Raw genomic sequence first — 21,741 nt, forward strand, 5'->3', positions numbered from 1 at the left:
TACTCGGGAGGCTGAGGCAGGAGAATCACTTGAACCCGGGAGGCAGAGGTTGCATTGAGCCAAGATCGTGCCACTGCACTCCAGCCTGGTGACAGAGCAAGACTCTGTCTAAAAAAAAAGGAATACAGGCCAGGCGCGGTGGCTCACCTGTGTAATCCCAGCACTTTGGGAGGCTGAGGCAGGAGGATCTCTTGAGCACAGGAATTCAAGACCAGCCTGGGCAACATGGCGAAACCCCATCTCTACAAAAAATATAAAAATTAGCCGGGCATGATGGTGCGTCCCTCTAGTCCCAGCTACTCAGGAAGCTGAGATGGGAGGATCACCTGAGCCTGGGAGGCGGAGGGTGCAGTGAGCCGAGATTACACCACTGCACTCCAGCATGGGCAACAAAGTGTGAGCCTGTCTCAAAAAAAAAAAGGATATACTCAGACTTTGCTTCTTAATCACTCTTAAAACTATACAAATATATTTTATGGGCCAGGCATGATGGCTCATGCCTGTAATCCCAGCACTTAGGGAGGCCGGAGAGGGCAGATCACCTGAGGTCAGGAGTTCGAGGCCAGCCTGGCCAACATGGTGAAACCCTGTCTCTACTAAAAATACAAAAATTAGCTGGGCGTGGTGGCACACGCCTGTAATCCCAGCTATTTGGGAGGCTGTAATCCCAGCTATTTGGATTCTCAAGGAGAATCGCTTGAACCTGGGAGGTAGAGGTTGCAGTGAGCCGAGATCGTGCCACTGTACTCCAGCCTGGGCAACAAGAGTGAAATTCCATCTCAAAAAATTATATATATAAAATATATTTTTCTACATTATAATAAATGTCAACATTTTTCAAAGCCACCAACTAATATCTGTGCCTTAGCAATCCCCAAATACAGAGCTTAAGGCTTGTGATAATAACAACACCTAAGGTTTGTTTAGAACTACACCCAAGCTTTTACGTACTATAATCTCCTTAATCCCAGGATGTGGGAATATCATTTCCATTTCACAGGTGAGAAAACCAAGGCTCTGTGAGGCCACGTGGGAGACCTGCTGGACTTCATAACCCACGTTCTTCACAGCTAAACTATACAGTCAGGAGAGAGATCCGGCAAGGAGGCGGGTAGGCCTCAAGCAGTTCCAGCCCCACCCTGCCACAGTCCTCAGAGTACAGCTGTTCCTGCCAATGACCCAGCCCTCCCTCCCCCACCCCCTCGTCCCCCACCAAGGCCATACCTCAAAAAGGGCAGTGGGGAGAGGGGGCCCTGGAGAGAAGGCCACAGACTCACCCATAGTCACGGAGACCATCGTCTCCCTGGCCCTGACACTGCTCCCTGGAGCCTGAAAGAGAAGAGAGGAGAGGGCCCATGAGTTGCTGCCGGCTGTGAGTGTTTGTCCCTCTCCTGTGCCTGTCTGCCTGCATGCCAGAGGAACGTTCCTGGGCTACAGGCTCACCGCCCAGGAATAGCCTGGAGCAGCTGGCAGGAAGTCAGCCTGGGACAGAGCTGCCACCACCATCATCGCTTGTGCCTGAGACAAGGCCCAGGGACAGCAAATGTCCACAGTTCCATTCCCACACACCCCAAAAGGTTGGCTGGAAAAGGAGTGCAACAGAAATAAGACACTTCTGGCCAAAACTTTAACGATAAATACCAACCAAGCGTGCTGGCTCATGTCTGTAATCCCAGCACTCTGGGAGGCCAAGATGGGAAGATCAATTGAGGCCAGGAGTTCAAGACCAGCCTGGACAACATGGCAAGACCCTGTCTCAAAAAAAAAAAACAGGCTGGTCCAAAGGTAATGAATTATCTCAATTGACTGTTCATAGTCCCTTACAGAGGGAACTCCTTATTCTACTCTTTCTCCCTTTCTCACTACTGCACTTGACTAGTCTTCAAACAAATAAACCCAAAGCCCTATTCACTGAGAACCTACTATGTGTAAGGCACTCTTAGGGATACCAAGGTGAACAAAGCCATGGAACTTAGCAGCTAGCTGGGTACAGGCGACAGGGGAGACAGAGAGTAAACAAGCCAAACACTTAGTAGAGTACATTAGGAAGCCTTTAGTGCCATGGAGAAGACATGGAGGACCTGGGAAGGGAGTGGTTGTAATTTTCAACAGAGTGACCAGGGAAGACCTAAAGCAACATTTAGAGAGCTAAAGGGAGGGAAGCAATGAGCCATGTGGTTTTACAGAGAAAAAGTGTTCCAGAAGAAGGTACAGCAAGTCCAGCGCCCTGAGCCAGTGGCTCACCTGGCATGCTGGAGGGAAAGCAAGGAGCCAGCGTGGCTGCAGTGGAGCGAGCAGGGAGGACCTTGGGAGGAGACAGGTCACAGAAGTGGTGACCTGATCATGAGGCGTCCCAGAGAAGACATGGAAAACCAATTTTCCCTTACATTAGCAGATGGTAGAAAGGTGGTGTTAAAGACATTTTAGCACCAGTGGAGACTATCTCCAATAAAAGCAGTGCTGAATGGGAACTAAAGGAAGTAACTTTTTCATGTGCTGATTCAACGCTATCCGACTCCAAGATCACGGGGCCTACACTGCCCTGGCCAAAACTTCCTACTTAGCTCTCTGCCTCTTCCCTGACCCGGGTCCTCTGCCCTCTCCCCTCACTCTGCTCCCTTCTATCTACCGCAGTCCCCAGTACTGATCCTCCCTCACCCCTCCGTGAGGTGCAGAAGCCCTCTGTCCCAGAACCTTCCTGTTTACAACCCCATAAAATCTGTCCCATCCCCTAACAGATTTTGATGGTATAATGGAGTGGTCAAGAGTAAGAACTCTGCAACCAGACTGTAGGGTTCAAATCCAGCTCTACCACTTATGAGCTGTGTGATCTCGGCAAGTGACTTCACCAGTCGGGCCATGGTGTCCCCATTTGTGAATTGGGAGGGTGCAAACATGACTTACCTTAGAGGACTGCTGTAAGAGCTAGATGAGTTTCTATGAATAAAAGCACTTGAGACAGTGCTTGGTGCCTACTAAGCACCCTGGAGGTGTTGTGCCTGATCTCATCCTCCAGGCCTCCTTCCCCACACAGGTGCTTTGCCGGCCTCCCGTTTTTAGAGGATGTCACCTGTGCCTGGAATACCTGTCTCCTCCTGGCAACCTCTCCTTCCTTCTGCTCCACTGCCATCTACTTCGTGACCTTTCCCTAAGTCCCTACATATGAGACTCTCTTCTCTATCCTCAGCATTGTTAATCTTGCCCTTCCCTGGCTTCTGCTCAATTTTTTTTTTTTTTTTTTTTTTGAGACAAAGTCTCACTCTGTCGCCCAGGCTGGAGTACAGTGGCGTGATCTCGGCTCACTGCAACCTTCGCCTCCTGGGTTCAAGCGGTTCTCCAGCCTCAGCCTCCCAAGTAGCTGGGACCACAGGCACCCGCCACCACACCCAGCTAATTTTTGTATTTTTAGTAGAGACAGGGTTTCACCATGTTGGTCAGGCTGGTCTCGAACTCCTGACGTCAAGTGATCTGCCCACATCAGTTTCCCAAAGTGCTGGGATTACAGGCACTTGGTCTTCTGCTCAATCTCTTACTGATGAGTATGACCACAGACATCACTCTGTCCTGTACTCAACACTCTTAGATCCAATTTCCCTTCTGAATTTTACCACTGGCCAAAGACAACACAGGCCAGGCACAGTGGCTCATGCCTGCAATCCCAGCACTTTGGGAGATTGAGGCGGGTGGATCACCTGAGACCAGGAGTTTGAGACCAGCCTGGCCAACATGGTGAAAACCCATCTCTCCTAAAATACAAAAATTAGCCAGGCGTGATGGTGGGTGCCTATAATCCCAGCTACTCCGCAGGCTGAGGCAGGAGAATCGCCTGAACCCAGGAGGCAGAGGTTGCAGGGAGCCGAGATCGCGCCACTGCACTCTAGCCTGGGTGACAGAGAAAGACTCTGTCTCAAAAAAAAAAAAAAAAAAAGAAAGAAAAGAAAATACAACATGCATCTCTCAAAGAACAGAGCACGGAGAGGTCTCAGTAAGTCAGACAGAACATCTCACAAACCAAGCACTAACTATGCATCAGGACCAGGGCCAAGCATCATGCAGATGCATCCCAACAGCTCAGTGAGTGAGGACTATTATTAGCCCTGTTTTTACGGATGAAAAACCCCAACTCATTGAGGTGCAGTCATTTGTCAAATGGCACATCTAGCAACTAACCTTACTGGGATTCAAAAACAAGTTCTTCCTGATTCTGATGCCCATGGAGTAACTCCCATTGAGCGTTTACTATGCGCCAGGAACTGAGCATATACACATCTCAGTGACTCCTCACAACCACCCTCAGAAAAATGGAAAAATGAGTCCCAAGTTACAGATAAGAATGGCAGGTCCAAGATCACACAGCAAAAGGCTGGGCACAGTGGCTCAGGCCTGTCATTCCAGCACTTTAGGGGCAGGAGGATCCCTTGAGCCTAGGAGTTCAAGATCATACAGCAAGTAAAGGCAGCAGCAGGACTTGGACCCCAGGCAGTCCAATGGCTATGGTTCATGCTGATTGAGGGATTACTACAAGCCAGGTACTATGGTCTGTTTTTCAATGTCTCAGTTAATGCTAACTGGAATCCTTTAAGTACTGGTATTCTTCCCCAAGTGCTACAGACCCTACTGGATTCAATTTCCTCTCTCCACAATCCTAAAAGCCCATCTCCAGCACTGACTTTCTGAATAAGGAAAATTATAATAGTCATTTTAAAGACAGCAGCTCCCAAAACTCAAGGAATTACCACATAACAGGCTCCATGTGCTAAGCCCTTAGAAGACCTGTATCCAAATCCCAATTTTACCACATCCTAATCCTGACTCTGAACAAGTAGCTTAACCTTTCTGACCTCACTTCCTCAACTGCACAATAAGAATGCTAAGGCCGGGTATGGTGACTCACACCTGTAGTCCCAGCATTTTGGGAAGCCGAAGCAGGAGGATCTCTGGAGCCTAGGATTTTGAGGCCAGCCTGGGCGATACAGTGAGACCCTGTCACTGTTGAAAAAAGGAAAAAAAAAAAAAAAAGCCGGGCACGGCGGCTCATGCCTGTAATCCCAGCACTCTGGGAGGCCGAGGCAGGTGGATCACCTGAGGTCAGGGGTTCGAGACCAACCTGACCTCCTGGCCTGGCCAATATGGTGAAGGCCCATCTCTACCAAAAATAAGCCAGGCATGGTAGCGCATGCCTGTAATCCCAGCTACTCGGGAGGCTAAGGTGGGAGAATCGCTTCAACCCAGGCGGGGCAGAGGTTGCAGTAAGCCAAGATTATGCCACTACACTCCAGCATGGGCAACAGAGCGAGACTCTGCCTCAAAAAAAGAAAAAGAAAAGAAAAGAAAGGTGGCTGGGCACAGTGGCTCATGCCTGTAATCCCAATGCTTTGGGAGGCCAAGGCGGGTGGATTACAAGGTCAGGAGTTTGAGACTAGCCTGGCCAACATGGTGAAACTCCGCCTCTACTAAAAATACAAAAAATTAGCCAGGTGTGGTGGCTAATCCCAGCAATATGGTGAAACCCTGTCTCTACTAAAAATACAAAAATTAGCTGGGTGTGGTGGCAGGTGCCTGTGGTCCCAGCCACTTGGGAGGCTGAGGCAGGAGAACTGCTTGAACCCAGGAGGCGAAGGTTGCAGTGAGCCGAGATCACGCCACTGCACTCCAGAGGTTGCAGTGAGCCGAAACTGCACCACTATACTCCAGCCTGGGCAACAGTGAGACTCCATCTCAAAAAAAAAAAAAAAAGTGAGAGTACCCATTCCTGGCCAGCACGGTGGCTCATGCCTGTAATTCCAGCACCTTGGGAGGCCAAGGCAGGTGGATCACAAGGTCAGGAGTTCGAGACCAGCCTGGCCAACATAGGGAAACCCCATCTCTACAAAAATTAGCCAGGCATGGTGGTGGACACCTGTAATCCTAGCTACTCAGGAGGCTGAGGCAGGAGAATTGCTTGAGCCCGGGAGGCAGAGGTTGCAGTAATCCCAGATCGCACCACTGCACTCCAGCCTGAGCTACAGAGTGAGACCTTGTCTCAAAACAAAATAAATAAAATAAATAATAAAAAATAAAAATAAAAAAACACCATCTCAAAATAAAAAAAAGGTTTTTTTTTTTGAGATGGAGTCCCACTCTGTCACCCAGGCTGGAGTGCAGTGGTGTGATCTCGGCTCACTGCAACCCCTGCCTCCCAGGTTCATGCAATTCTCCTGCCTTGGCCTCCCAAGTAGCTGGGATTACCACCACCATGCCCGGCTAATTTTTTGTATTTTTAGTAGAGACAGGGTTTCACCGTATTAGCCAGGATGGTCTCGATCTCCTGATGTCGTGATCCGCCCGTCTTGGCCTCCCAAAGTGCTGGGATTACAGGTGTGAGCCACCGCACCCAGCCAAGGACCCATTCTTAATGGTGTTACAGGGATTAAACGAGTTAATAAACAGAATCCTTAGAACGAAGATGCACAGCAGGTGGTAAGTGCGATGTTAAGTGTGCATCAAAATAAAACAAATCTTCAGTGATCTAGGGAAACAGTGGGATGGACAGTCACTGACTTAATGCTAGTTGTATACAAAGGGTGAGCTGGGAACAAGCATAAGGACAACTTGATGGGGGTCGATGGGATCTGACAACAGGGAATCACACAGTACAAGTTCTGAACAGTATTCCTATTCAAAGGGAATAAGTAGTATTCCTTTTTCAATTATCTTTCCATTTCAGTGTACAATGTAACAGGCTGTTCAGTTTTCATTGTATTTTACCTGAACTTTTCCTTCCTCTCATGGCCAGCAATGCTAGTTTTTCATTGAAGACAGCAATGCGCCAGGCACGGTGGCTCCCAGCGCTTTGTGAGGCCGAGGCGGGCGGATCACCTGAAGTCAGAAGTTCGAGACCAGCCTGACCAACATGGAGAAACCCCATCTCTACTAAAATACAAAAAAATTAGCAGGGCGTGGTGGCGCATGCCTGTAATCCCAGCTACTCGGGAGGCTGAGGCAGGAGAATCACTTGAACCCGGGAGGCAGAGGTTGCGGTGAGCGAGATCGCACTCCAGCCTGGGCAACGAGAGAAACTCGGTCTCAAAAAAGAAGAAGAAGAAGAAGACAGCAATGCAAATTTGCCTTCTCAAATTAATTTACTGGGGGAAAAAATGCACTAGTCATGATCAAGAAAAAGAAAAAAACTAATACTTCAGGACTCAGCAAAATTGGTCAAATAGTAAGCGGCAGGATGTCGATTTTCTCAGCTCCAGTCCTAAGTTTTTCCTATTGCTGTCTCTGAGCTTTCTCCCCCTACTTCCATGGAATTCCCAGCTACACCAATGACTCTCAGAATCATTATCATTATACTCCCAATCCACGAGCTCTCACTGTGCCAGCCCCTCTGCTTAAAATCTCTACACACACACACTTCATCAGAATCCTCAAGACGACCCTATGATACTGGGACTATCTGCTCTCACTGTACAGATGAGAAAAAAAGGGGTTCAAGGAAGCGAAGACACAGGCCCCACTGCCTCACAGTGGAGCAGGACTTGAACCAAAATCCGACGGCTTCCAAACCCAACAATTTTTCATACTAAGCGCAAACATCAATACTAACAATAATAGTATAGTAACGAAGTGAGCGTTATGCGGAGGAGCTAAGGGATCCAACGTACACAACCTGACTTCTCACTCCCATTTATAAAGCCGATGATACAGTCAGATTCTAACCCCCATTCCACAGGGGAGGAAACTGAGGCTCAGAGAAACAAATCGTACGTCCGAAGCCGTACAGCGGAGCCCGAACTGAGTCCAGAGCCCTGGACGCCACCCGTCCCTACCGCAACCGGCCCAGTCCCACCACCCCCGGCCCGCGCCTCACCTGGCCCACCGGGCCCGCGCCCACTCGCGCCGCCCGCCCTCCCTCCCGGCGGCGCCAACTGTCAGACACTCCACCCCCGGCCCGGGCTGCCCGCCCCGGAAGCACCCCCTCACCGCAGGAAGCTGAACTGACCAGCCCGCGGCCGCTCTAGCCCACCAGGCCGCCACCAGCGAGAGTGCGGCCATAACCGTCACGTGACCGCCCACCGTCACCAGCAGGAGTGCGGGCGTGTACGTCACGTGACCGCCCACCTTCGCCGGGCGCTCTCCTCCGCCCGACGCCAGCGAGCGGCGCGACCAATGAGAAAGGTGCATGCCTGGCCCCCGCAGGCCCGCAGTCTAGCAGTAGTGCGCCTGCGCGCGGCTAGGGGGCGGTCAGGCGGGGATACATCCTGGAAGGTTCGTGTGGGGCTGGGTCCCGGAGTGGGAGACGTGGAGTGCAGGTACTGTGCGATCTAGGGGCGCGGCGCCTCGGCTACCCTCCTCGTGTTGTCCTCCCCGCTATAATGCATCGCCTCCCTTATGTCGTCCTCGGTCCCTTTATGTCACCATTCCTCTCCTTCTGTCTCGTCCCACTTAAATCGTCACAACTCCCCTTCTGTCGCCATCACCCTCTTTAAAGTCGCCATCAACGCCCTTAACTCACTTTCCTTCCCCTTAAGCCCTCTTTGCCACCATAGGTCGTAATCGCTCCCTTTAAATGCGTCATCGCCCTGTGTTACCTGCATCCCGCTTTTGTTGCCATTTCTCCTTTATAAAATCCTCATTTCTCTTAAACCCTCATCATACCCCCAAGTCACCTTCGCATGGCTACTGTCCCCATCGCTCTTCTTAAATCGCGCTAATGCAGCCCTTATGTCATCATTACCCCTTATGTCTTTGTCCCTCCCTTGGCATCACTGTTCCTCTGACAGTCACCATCCATTCCTCATGTTTCCAGCTTTCCCCATAAGGAGCCACCCAGCCTTACAGTTATTTGTCTTCCCTCCGTGTCTTCGTCATTTCCCTGTATCACAGCTCACATAACATACAGGGTACTGCAGCCCATTACCTGGGGAGTGTCAGAATCCCAGCCCCACCACTACACCTCTGGATACCTTGACTACCTTATGGCACCTTTCCAATCCCAGCTTCATCTGCAAAATGCACGTGGGGACATCCACATCAGGGCTGAGTGTGACAATTCTGCGAGTTTATTCTTGTGGCAGGCTGAGCTTGACATGGTGTTTTTAGCTAATATTGTTATTAACCATGTCACCCTCTGCCCGGTGCAGTGGCTCACGCCTGTAATCCCAGCACTTTGGGAGGCCAAGGTGGGCGGATCACCTGATGTCGGGAGTTCGAGACCAGCCTGATCAAAATGGAGAAACCCTGTCTCTACTAAAAATACGAAATTGGCCGGGCATGGTGGTGCATGGCTATAATCCCAGCTACTCCAGAGGCTGAGGCAGGAGAATGGCTTGAACCTGGGAGGTGGAGGTTGCGGTGAGCCGAGATCGCGCCATTGCACTCCATCCTGGGCGACAAGAGCGAGACTCAGTCTCAATAAAAATAATAAACCATGTCACCCTCACCCTCATCCAGTCACCTTCATCATATCCTCATGGTCACTCTCCCCCTCTCCCCAGCTGCCTCGTCATTCCCAGGGTGTCGTCATGGACCTCGTATCAGGACAGACACTCTGCCACAGCAGCCACACCACCTCACAGTCTCCATGTTGCCCTTACCTCTGCCACGTCACCACACCTGTGGCAGTAGCCCATCGGCCATTGTGAACCTTGCTTCTGTAAATACTTAATCCCTATCTCGTTACCTTATGGGATTGAGTGATTTCCTCCACTCCCCAAAATGAAAGCATTTAGCTAGTGCTGCAAGGGTTGAGGAGGACTTGATGAGGGGGAAACTGTAGGTAGCTTAGGCCCAGAATTCCCTGGACTTTTAGAATTAGGACTATGGAGAGATGAAGCCTGTTTCTCCCACATTTAAGTCACACCTCATCAGTCCTAGGCCGGACGAGGTGGCTCTTGCCTGTAATGCCAGCATTTTGGGAGGCCAAGACAGACGGATCACTTGAGGCAAGGGGTTTGAGACCAGCCTGGCCAACAGGGTGAAACCCCATTTCAACTAAAAAAAAAAAAAAAAAACTTAGATGTGATGGCGCATGCCTGTACTCCCAGCTAGCTACTCGGGAAGCTGAGGCAGGAGAATCCCTTGAAGCCTGGAGGTGAAGGCTGCAGTGAGCTGAGATAGCCCTACTGCCTTCCAGACTGGGCAACAGAGCGAGACTGTCTCCAAAAAAAGAAAAATGAAGCAAAAAACAAAACAATACAAAAACAGACCTGCCTGGGCAAATAGCAAGACCCCATCCCTACAAAAAAAAATTTTTTTTTAATTAAATGGACACAGTGATGTGCACCTGTAGTCGCAGCTACTCAGGAGGCTGAGGTGGGAGGATCACTAAGCCCAGGAGTTTGAGGCTGCAGTGAGCTATGATTGTGCTACTGCACTCCAACTTGGGTGACAGAGTGAGACACCATCTCTAAAAAACATTAAAGTGGTTGGGTGCAGTGATTGGCTCACACTTGTAATCCCAAAACTTTGGAAGGTCAAGATGGGAGGATTGCTTGAGGTTGTGAGTTCAAGACCTGCCTGGGCAACACAGCAAAACCCCATCTCTACAAAAAAAAAAAAAAAAAAAGGAAAAGCCAGACGTGATAGCTCACACTTGTAATCCCAACACTTTGAGAGGCCAAGGCAGGCAGATCATTTGAGGCTAGGAGTTTGAGACCAGCCTGGCCAACGTGGTGAAATACCATCTCTACTAAAAATAAAAAATTAGCCGGGCATGGTGACACTCACCTATAGTCCCAGCTTCTCGGGAGGCTGAGGCAGGAGAATCACCTGAACCCAGGAGGTGGAGGTTGCAGGGAGCCGAGATCGCGCCACTGCACTCTGGCCAGGATGACTGAGCGAGACTCCGTCTCAAAAAAAAAAAAAAGTGGCAGGGCACAGTGGCTCACGCCTGTAATCCCAGCACTTTGGGAGGCCAAGGCAGGCGGATCACAAGGTCAAGAGATCGAGACCATCCTGGCTAACACGGTGAAGCCCCGTCTCTACTAAAAATACAAAAAATTAGCCGGGCATGGTGGCGGGCGCCTGTAGTCCCAGCTACTTGGGGAGGCTGAGGGAGGAGAATGGCGTGAACCCGGGAGGTGGAGCTGGCAGTGAGCCAAGATCGTGCCACTGCACTCTAACCTGAGCGACAGAGCAAGACTCTGTCTCAAAAAAAAAAAAAAAAAAAAAAAAATTAGCCGGGCATGGTGGCACATGCCTGTAATCCCAGCTACTTGGGAGACTGAGACAGGAGAATCACTTGAACCCGGGAGGCAGAGGTTGCAGTGAGCCGAGATCACGCCATTGCACTCTAGCCTGGGCAACAAGAGCGAGACTCCATCTCAAAACAAAAAAAAAACAAAAAAGAACTACATGATCTTGGGCAACTGGCTTAACCTCCCTGCGCCTCGGTTACTGCATCTGCAATATGGGAATGAAAACACAAATTAATCATTTTGCACATAATTCTTAAGCATGTGCTGTCTATGTGCTTAACACTGCTAGGCATTGGGGACACCTTAATGAACAGTACAGACAAAAATATCTTGGCTGGGCGCAGTGGCTCACACCTGTAATCCAAGCACTTTAGGAGGCCGAAGCAGGTGGATCACCTGAGGTCAGGAGTTTGAGACCAGCCTGGACAACATGGTGAAACCCCATCTCTATTAAAAATGCAAAAATTAGCCAGGCATGGTGGTGCACCCTTATAATCCGAGCAACTTGGGAGGCTGAGGTTAGAATTGCTTGAACCCGGCAGGCGGAGGCTGCAGTGAGTTGAGATCGCACCACTGCACTCCGGCCTGGGTGACAGAGTGAGACCCCGTCTCCAAAAAAAAAAAAAAAATCTGGCCTTATAGAGTGTCCTAAACTCTAGTAAGGGTAAGAGGCAATAGGTAAATAGGAAAGTAGATTATTGGATGTATTAGAAAGGGCATGGGGAATGTGGGGTCAAGGTTGTAATTTTAAATAGGGTGGTCAAGGAAAGCTTTCTGAGAAGGTGACATTTGAACCAAAGACTTGAAGGAGAAGAGAGAGTGGGGCCGGGCGCGGTGGCTCACACCTATGATCACAGCACTTTGGGAGGCTGAGGAAGGCGGATCACTGGAGCTCAGGAGTTTGCAGCCAGCCTGGGCAACATAGCGAAACCCCATCTCTACAAAAATTAAACAGGTATGGTGGTGTGCACTTGTAGTCCCAGCTATGTGGGAGGCTGAGAGGTGGGGGGATCACTTGAGCTTGGGAGTTTGAGGCTTCAGTGAGCCATGATTTTGCCACTACACTCCAGCCTGGGCAACAGAGGGAGACCCTGTCTCAAAAATAAAAAAACAACAAAAGAAAATGGCTGGGCATGGTGGCTCATGCCTATAATGCCAGCACTTTGGGAGGCCAAGGCCAGTGGATCACCTGAGGTCAGGAGTTCGAGACCAGCCTGACTAATATGGTGAAACCCCGTCTCTACTAAAAATACAAAAAAATTAGCCAGGCATAGTGGCAGACACCTATAATCCCAGCTATTCGGGAGGCTGAGGCAGGAGAATCGCTTGAACCTGGGAAGCGGAGGTTGCAGTGAACTGAGATTGCACCATTGCACTCCAGCCTGGGCGACAGAGTCAGATTCTATCTCAAAAAAAAAAAGAGAGAAAGAAAGAATGGCGGCCCTCGGGGGGAAGAGCATGCTAGGCAAAGAGAACAGCAAAAGCAAAGTCATTGAGGTAGGAGCAAGCTTGGAATATTTAAGGAATAGCAAGGAGGTCAGTGAGAGAGGAGAGGGGCAAGAGATGATGTTGGAGGGGCGATGGGGCACATTGTGGAAGGCCTTGTGAGCCATGCAGAAGACTGACTTTTACTCCGAGTGAGGTGGGAGCCACAGGAGGATGTGGAGCCGAGGAGGGATGCGGTCCAGTGTGACATGAAGCCATCACCCTGAGCTGTGGCAGCTCCAGAACTTCTACCCAGGATCAACTAGTGAGAGGCAGCCTTGTTGGAAAGAGAGCCAGAATCTTCAGTCCGCACTCACATATCCTTTATGTTGGGAGAAAGTTTCAAATATCCCTGTCAAAGATCGAGGCCGGGCATGGTGGCTCATGCCTGTAATCCCAGCACTTTGGGAGGCTGAGGCAGGCGGATCACTTGAGGTCAGGAGTTCGAGACCAGCCTGACCAACGTGGTGAAACCCCATCTCTACCAAAAGTATAAAAAATTAGGTGGGCGTTGTGGTGGGTGCCTGTAATCCCAGCTATTCAGGAGGCCGAGGCAGGAAAAGCCCTCGAACCTGGGAGGTGGAGATTGCAGTGAGCTGAGATCGCGCCACTACACTCCAGCCTGGGCGACAGAGCAAGACTCCATCTCAAATAAATAAATAAATAAATATTAATAAAAAATGAAGGGCAGGCTGGGGAAATGCTAATGGAGTTTTTGAGAGGCCAGCGCCACCACGGGGTTCAGCTCTGTCCTGGAGGGTGGGGGGGCAGGCAGCAGGGGATCTACAGATGACGAACAACAGGAAAGGCAGCTGTCATCGGGCATCTGTCCCTGGAAGCTTGAGGCAGCTTGGGTTCAAATCCTTGCTCCATTTCCTCTCTCTCTCTCTCTTTTTTTTTTTTAACCAAAGTCCAGGTCCCAGGCTTACCCCATATCCTGTCTATGTCCCTTTGTACCTGTGACTTCACCTCTCTGGATCCTTAATTCCCTAAGTGGGATTTTTAAGAGGACTGTTGTGAAAATTAAACATATTAAGTCCAATTTAAAACAATAAAATGAATATATTAAGTGCTTTGAGGCCAGGCCCAGTGGCTTACGCCTGTAATCCCAGCACTTTGAGAGGCTGAGGTAGGCAGATCACTTGAGCCCAGCAGTTCAATAGCAGCCTGGGCGATGTGGTGAGATTCCGACTCTACGAAAAAAATAAAAACTAGCTGGGCGTGGTGGCACACACTTGTGGTCCCAGCTACTCGGGAGGCTGAAGCAGGAGGACCACTTGAGCCCAGGAGTTCCAGGCTGCAGTGAGGTGTGTTCCTAGCACTGCATTCCAGCCTGCAACAGAGCAAGGAGACCCTGTCTCAAAAAAAAAAAAAAATCAAAAATAAATGCAAGAAGCCCCACTGTCTCACTCCACACCCTGCACTTTTATAGGCTCGCGCCTCCCTCAGGTCGCAGGGTCCCTCACGTGATGTGATGAAGGGAGATTTTGCATTGTTTGTTCATGAATTGGTTCAACAGTATACTGCCCTGGAATACAACTGAGCTCTGAGTTCAAATTCCCGGCTGATGCCTATAATCCCAGCACTTTGGAAGGCTGAGGTGGGCAGATCACTTGAGGTCAGGAGTTCGAGACCAACCTGGCCAATATGGTGAAACAGTCTTTACTAAAAATACAAAAATTAGCCAGGCATGGTGGTAGCCACCTGTAATCCCACCTACGCGAGAAGTTGAGACCCAAGAATCACTTGAACCTGGGAGATGGAGGTTGCTCTGAGCCGAGAACCTGCCAGTGCACTCCAGTCTGGACAACAGAGTAAGACTCCGTCTCAAAAAACAATCTTCCAACTGACAAACCAATGCTGTGCAACTTAAGCAGGCAATTTCCCTGAGCTCTGCCACCTCATCTGAAAAACAGATGGTAACATTGCTTTGCCCTAAACTTACCATGTTACTATTTTTTTTTTCTTTTTCTTTTTGTTGAGATGGATTCTCAGTCTGTCACCCAGGCTGGAGTGCAGTGGCGCAGTCTCGGCTCACTGCAAGCTCCGCCTCCCAGGTTCATGCCGTTCTCCTGCCTCAGCCTCCCGAGTAGCTGGGACTGCAGGCACCCGCCACCATGCCCGGCTGATTTTTTGTATTCTTAGTGGAGATGGGGTTTCGCTGTGTTAGCCAGGATGGCCTCGATCTCCTGACCTCATGATTTGCCCACCTCGGCCTCCCAAAGTGCTGGGATTACAGGTGTGAGCCACTGCACCTAGCCCTACCATCTTATTATTTTTCTTTCTTTCTTTATCTTTTTGCGACACGGTCTTGCTCTCTCACTGAGGCCGGAGTGCAGTGGCGCAGTCATGGCTCACTGCATACCCAAACTCCCAGGCTCAAGACATACTCCTGCTACAGCCTCCCATGTAGCTAGGGCTACAGGCATGTACCACCATCCCCAGCTAATTTTTTAGCCTTTTTATTTATTTTTTATTATTTATTTATTTAGAGACAGTCTCGTTATGTCGCCCAGGCTGGAGTGCAGTGGCACGATCTCGGCTCACTGCATCCTCCACCTCCCAGGTTCAAGTGATTCTCCTGCCTCAGCCTCCTGAGTAGCTGCAATTACAGGTGTGCACCACCAGGCCCGGCTAATTTTTGTATTTTTAGTAGAGACGGGATTTTACCATGTTGGTCAGACTGGTCTCGAACTCCTGACCTTGTGATCCAACCGCCTCGGCCTCCCAGAGTGCTGGGATTACAGGCGTGAGCCCCTGCACCCGGCCTAGCCTTTTTATTTTTTTTTGTAGAGACAAGATATCAATTTGTTGCCCAGGCTGCCCAGGTCCCAAACTCCTGGGCTCAAGTGATCCTCCTGCTTTGGCCTCCTAAAGTGCTGGAATTACAGGTGGGAGTGAGCAACTGTGCCCAGCCATGTTATTATTATTTTTTTGTTTTCCATTGAGACACTGTCTCGCTGTCACCTAGGCTGGCATGCAGTGGTGCGAACTCAGTTCACTGCAACTTCTGCCTCCCGGGTTCAAGCAGTTCTCCTGCCTCAGCCTCCTAAGTACCTGGAATTACAGGTGTGCACCACCACGCCTGGCTAATTTTTGTATTTTTAACAGAGACGCAGTTTCACTATGTTGGCCAGGCTGGTCTCCAGCTCCTGACCTCTGGTGATCCGCCTGCCTCGGCCTCCCAGAGTGCTGGGATTACATGCGTGAGCCACCGCTCCTGGCTATGTTATTTTTGGTTTTGTGTTGTTGTTTTGAGACTGAGTCTCACTCCGTTGCCCAGGCTACAGTGCAGTGGCGTGATCTCAGCTCACTACAACCTCCACCTCCCAGGTTCAAGCAATTCTCATGCCTCAGCCTCCCAAGTAGCGGGACTATAGGTGCACACCACCACGCCCTGCTAATTTTTGTAGTTTTAGTAGAGACAGGGTTTCACTGTGTTAGCCAGGATGGTCTCGAACTCTTTACCTCAAGTGATCCACCCACCTCCCAAAGTGCTGGGATTACAGGCATGAGCCACCACGCCCAGCCCTATTATTATTTTTGAACTGGGACATAAGCCTTTGGAAGTTGTGATGCCACTGCCTCCCTCCCCTGCTCTATTTTTTTCCAAGGCACATTCCATGTATTTCACTCATTTGTTCTCACTCTTAAGAATAACATCTTTAGGAATAATTTTTTTCCTTTTTTTTTTTGGAGACAGAGTTTCGCTGTTGTTGCCCAGGCTGGAATACAGTGGCGCAATCTCAGCTCACCGCAACCTCTGCCTCCCAGGTTCAAGCAGTTCTCCTGCTTCAGCCTCCCAAATAGCTGGGATTACAGACATGCGCCACCACGCCCAGCTAATTTTGTATTTTTAGTAGAAACAGGGTTTCTCCATGTTGGTCAGGCTTGTCTCAAACCGCCAACCTCAGGTGATCCGCCCGCCTCAGCCTCCCACAGTGTTTGGATTACAGGTGTGAGCCACCGTGCCGGCTCCTTTTTTTTTTTTTTTTTCGTCTGTAATCTCAGTTTCTGGAGCAGGGCTTGTCAGCAAGTCATTACTGATTAAATATTAGTTGAATTAATAGATTAACTGGCCACTGAGCACCTGGTACGCACTTTCCTATGTTCCATGGCACTGGGGACATGGCAGTGAGTTAGACAGCCTGGCCCTGCCATCATAGGGCTCCCAGTCAAATAGGACAGACGAACCCATCGCTAGGCATTGCCAGCATCAAGCACTGCCAGCTAATCACAGCACTGATTTTGAGCAGGAGTGGGACAGCTTAGATTTTTGTAGTTCCAATTTAGAAGTATTCACCATTCATGATACTTTTTTGGACCTATTTAATTGTTTTTCAGACTGATCATCTTCTCTCCCTAGGAGGCATAGGTAGAGGGATCAGGTCTGGGAAAGGGAGGCCCAGGGGACTGTGTGAGCCCAGAGGGCTTCGTGGAGGAGATGGTACGTGAGTGGATAGAAATGAGCAAGGTGTGCTCCGCAGGAAAAGCAGCTGTGGGAGGGTCCGGTGATGAAAATGTGGTTTTGGTTCAAGGAACTGAAAGATCATAACTATGGCTGGGGTGGGAAGAGCGGTGAGAGAGTAGACCAAAGAGGTCATTCGGGGAAGATCATTCAAGGCCCTGGCAGCCACAGTGAGGAGCTGAGAGTGTGTTTTTGAGCAGGAGAGGGATCCAAGGGAGGTGGCTGGAGTGGGGACCCAGGTGGGAGAGACTAGGTCAGACCTAGTGGGGAGGGTGATTTAGAGAGACCCTCACAGGGCCAAGTCGACAAGTTGTTGGGGTCCAGGACAAGGCCCAGGGCTGGGGGCAGTCAAGGAGAGCTTTTTGGAGGAGGAGGCACCAAGGCTGAGACCTGAAGGATGGGTTCGACAGCTCTCCTTGAAATGGGGAACTGGGGGAGGAAGATGGTAAGGACAATTGGGGACATAGTAGGTGTGGGAGTCTTGGGATACCTTGAAGGAGGTGTCTGGGGGGCCATGGGACCTCCAGAGCTGGAGTTCAGGGGAAAGGAGGAAACCAGATGAGCTTTGGGTGGAGAATGAGGGAACTGAAGCTGTAATGATGGAGGAAGGTCCACAGGAGCCTGTCCATGTAGGGCTCTGTAGGACATGGTAAGAAGTTTGTACTTTGTCCTGGGGGCAATGGGGAGCCACAGAAGGATTTTGAGCAAGAGTGGGACAACTTAGGGTTTTTTAGTTCCAGTTCAGAAGTATTTATCATTCATGATGCCTTTTGGACCTATTTAATTATTTTTTGGACTGACTGTCTTCTCTCCCTAGGAGGGGCACTTACTTTAAAGGGTCCTTTGAAATAAAGGATCTAACTGCTGAAAATGAAAAAACAGTTTGCAAAACCAGTATTCTGTTCTGTTTTCTGTAGACAATTGATGGTTCAGTCTAGAGAGGCCAGAGACAATTGATGGTTTAGTCCAAAGAGGTCTGCACCATCTAGTGAAAATCAGCACCATTAAACATGAGAACATTTCTGTTTTAAACCATTTGGAAGCCCCATGAATTTGTTTTTATTTTGTTGTTTTTAAAATTAGAGACAGAGGCCGGGCGCGGTGGCTCAAGCCTGTAATCCCAGCACTTTGGGAGGCCGAGACGGGCGGATCACGAGGTCAGGAGATCGAGACCATCCTGGCTAACATGGTGAAACCCCGTCTCTACTAAAAAATACAAAAAAAACTAACCGGGCGCGGTGGCGGGCGCCTGTAGTCCCAGCTACTCGGGAGGCTGAGGCAGGAGAATGGCGTAAACCCGGGAGGCGGAGCTTGCAGTGAGCTGAGATCCGGCCACTGCACTCCGGAAGCCTGGGAGACAGAGCGAAACTCCGCCTCAAAAAAAAAAAAAAAAAATAAAATAAAATAAAATAAAATTAGAGACAGGGTCTCGCTATGTTGCCCAGGCTAGTCTCAAAGTGCTGGGCTCAAGCGATCCTCCCACCTCGGCCTACCAAAGTGCTGGGATTACAGACGTGAGCTACTGCTCCTGGCCAGCCTGTGGATTTGTAAATGTCTCCTGCGGTGTGATCTGCCCCATGTTTCCTGTATGTAGGCTTCAGAAGCACACTCTGCATTCTCAGATGGCTTGAATCAGCCTTTTTTCCCCACCCTCTCAGCCTTAATCTCAGGCTGAGATGCCATTGTCTGCAGCCACCCTGTATGCTCTGGGCTTAGAACTGATAGCAGCTGGTTATCATTCTGTATAAAAGTGTCACTAGGTATAGAGAGACATCTAAAATAATCTCCTCTCAAATTTTTCTATTCTGCTGCTCCATTTCTTCTGCTTTCAGTATTTTTTGAGCAATTACAATGGCCTGGGCCCTAGAGCTAGAGGAATAAATCGGACACGGACATAACAAGGGACACATATAAATTGATTATGTGTGATTGAAGTGTATACAAGATACGAGGGCACACACAGATCTCACCAACCAGCATGTTTCAAGGGCTTACTCTGCTTCCTGCCTTCCATGGATGACCTCATTGACTTCCCAGCAAATGTGAGGTTGGTATTATTAATCTCCACATTGTTCAGAGAATGAAAGTGTGGCTTACAGAAGGGAACCTCTTTTCCCAATTCCACAGAGCTGAGATCTGAACTCTGAGCTGCCGGACTCTGAGACCCACCCCCTTAACCATTCAGAGATCCCCAGCCACCACCCTCCAGTGCATATAAGATGATGCTCATTTTATTTGTTGTTTTGAGATAGTGTCTTGCTCTGTCGCCCAGGCTGGAGTGCAGTGGCACAATCACGGCTCACTGCAGCCTCGAACTCCCGGACTCAAGCAATCCTCCCACCTCAGCCTCCCAAGTGGCTGGGACCATAGGCGTAGGCATGGGCCACCACACCTAGCCAATTATTATTATGATTTTTTTTGTTTGTTTTTTGTTTTTGTTTTTTGCGAGACGGAGTTTTGCTTTCGTTGCCCAGACTGGAGCGCAATTATGCAATCTCGGCTCACTGCAACCTCTGCCTTCCAGGTTCAAGCGATTCTCCTGCCTCAGCCTCCCGAGTAGCCTGCCATCATGCCCGGCTAATTTTTGTATTGGTAGAGACGAGGTTTCACCATATTAGCCAGGCTGGTCTTGAACTCCTGACCTTAGGTGATCCGCCCATCTTCGCTTCCCAAAGTGCTGGAATTATAGGCATGAGCCACCCTGCCCAGCCGCCTAGCCAGTTTTTTAAGCTTTTGTAGAGATGGGGTCTCACCTTGTTGCCCCAACTGGTCTCGAACTCTTGAGCTCAAGCCATCCTCCCGCCTTGGCCTCCCAAAGTACTGAGATTATAGGCATAAGCCACCGTGCCCTGCCAATATGGCTAATACCGGTTTATAGATGAGGCCAGCAGGGCTCAGAAGTAAAGCCCTATGCTCAACGTCACCTGGCAAGAAAGTGGCAGAGGTGGGATCTGAACCATAAACTCTCCAATTTAAAGGGCTGCTGTAGAGGAAGAATCAAATCTCCCACTGCCACCCTCCCCTGGGGGTGGGATGTTCAGGGATCTGTTACCCAGTGGGTTTTACTTCCTCCTCTTTGCGGGCTGTGGTGTCGTACCCCAAGGGGGGCAGGACCACAAGGCAAGGGGACTCGGGGGTATTTTGTGGGCTGGGAGATGGCACGCTTCCTGGCAGTGCTCTCTCCCAGATGAGACCTGATCTCTTTTCTTTTTCTTTTTGAGACAGAGTTTTGCTCTTGTTGTCCAGGCTGGAATGCAATGGCGCAATCTTGGCTCACTGCAGCCTCCATCTCCCAGGTTCAAGCAACTCTCCTCCCTCAGCCTCCTGAGTAGCTGGGATTACAGGTGCGCGCCACCATGCCTGGCTAATTTTGTATTTTTAGTAGAGATGGGGTTTCACCATGTTGGTCAGGCTGGTCTCGAAATCCTGACCTCAGGTGATTTGCCACGTCAGCCTCCCAAAGTACTGGGATTACAGGCGGGAGCCACCGCATCTGGCTGAGATCTGATTTCATCTCATGTCACACCAGCGGGGAGGCAGAGCATAAGTAACAACCTGGATGGGGCGTGCTGGGAGCCCCATGGGGGTTCTAGGGTCCTGAAAACACAGGCATTGAGACAGGCTGAGGAGGAACCCCAGGACCCAGCTGCCCATGCCCACCTTCCGTTTCACCCTGCCCTGCTCCCACAAGGATCTGAGCAGTGGGCGGGGGGGCCTGATTTCCTTCTCCAGCTGAGGCCACAGTCCTCTGGAGGCTAGGATCTGGTGATGGGGCACCCTACCTAGGAGTCTGAGCCTCTTTATAGTTTAGTTTCCATAGAAGTTATATGTGCATTTTAAAAAATTCAATGTAAGTATAAAGACCTATAATGAAAAGCAACCGTCTTGTCTCTGGGAGTGGGATGGGGGATGCCTTTGCATGGGGAGCTGTTAGGAGCCTTGACAGTCACCTTTACTGAGAGCCTCCTGCATGTCAGTGGCTCTTCTGTGCACATTATATGTGTGTTAATTCCTTTTTTAAAATTTAACTTTACTTTTTGTAGAGGTGAGTCCTGCCGTTGTGCAGGCTGGTCTTGAACTCCTGGCCTCATGTAATCCACCCCGCATCTTAGCCTCCTGGAGTGCAGGGATTACAGGTGTGAGCCACCTTGCCCAGCCTGTTAACTCCTTTAGTTCAGAGGAGTCAGTCAGATTTTAGACATCTCAAATGTTGTATGTTCAAAACCAAACTCCTGGTCTTTTCCCCAAACTTGTGCCTCCCTATGTTGCCCAATCAGCTATTGACACCTCTAATCCTTGTACTTGCTGAGGCCAAAACTCAGTCATCCCTGATTCTTTTACTGCTCTCAAACCCACATCCAGCCTAGAAATGCCATCCCCTCCACCTTCAAAATGCATCCGGGCCCCGCCCTTTCTTTGACACTTGGCTGCCCACACCCTGGTCCTGTCCACCCTTGGCTCCTGTCTGGATGCTCCCAGTAGCCTCCTCGCTGGGCTCCCCGGCCCTGCCCCAGTCTGTTCCCCACACACAGCCACCGGGGGATCCTGTAACACCTGTGTGTGTTTCTTCGGGCTGCTGTAACAAATTGCCACCAAGTTGGTGGCTTA

The 21,741-nt window shown here is 50.0% G+C and overlaps 2 protein-coding genes across 100 annotated transcripts in view; one reads left to right on the forward strand and one right to left on the reverse strand.

Annotated features, from left to right (window-relative positions):
• Positions 1-8,059, reverse strand: part of C19H19orf47 (chromosome 19 C19orf47 homolog) — a 28,746-nt gene extending 20,687 nt beyond the window's left edge. For 10 of the 50 annotated variants that reach the window (XM_074023566.1, XM_074023563.1, XM_074023567.1 and 7 more), the window contains exons 1-2: positions 7,966-8,059; positions 1,278-1,329 (exon numbers count right to left, since the gene is read on the reverse strand). In XM_074023566.1, the coding sequence (XP_073879667.1) occupies positions 1,278-1,329; positions 7,966-8,037 (124 nt within the window). In that variant the 5' untranslated portion in view covers positions 8,038-8,059. The other 40 variants (XM_074023584.1, XM_074023583.1, XM_074023561.1 and 37 more) reach the window with 13 other exon arrangements.
• A 160-nt stretch (positions 8,060-8,219) lies between these two features.
• PLD3 (phospholipase D family member 3) overlaps positions 8,220-21,741 on the forward strand; it is a 31,640-nt gene continuing 18,118 nt past the window's right edge. For 20 of the 50 annotated variants that reach the window (XM_074023542.1, XM_074023539.1, XM_074023531.1 and 17 more), the window contains exon 1: positions 8,220-8,294. The gene's annotated coding sequence lies outside the window, so the exon portion shown is untranslated. Of the gene's footprint in view, positions 8,295-9,479; positions 9,638-11,935; positions 12,136-18,965; positions 19,181-21,741 lie in introns of all 50 variants that reach the window. The other 30 variants (XM_074023538.1, XM_074023530.1, XM_065534383.1 and 27 more) reach the window with 3 other exon arrangements.

The sequence above is a fragment of the Macaca fascicularis genome, chromosome 19 (genome assembly GCF_037993035.2).
Source record: "Macaca fascicularis isolate 582-1 chromosome 19, T2T-MFA8v1.1".
Classification (NCBI taxonomy): domain Eukaryota; kingdom Metazoa; phylum Chordata; class Mammalia; order Primates; family Cercopithecidae; genus Macaca; species Macaca fascicularis.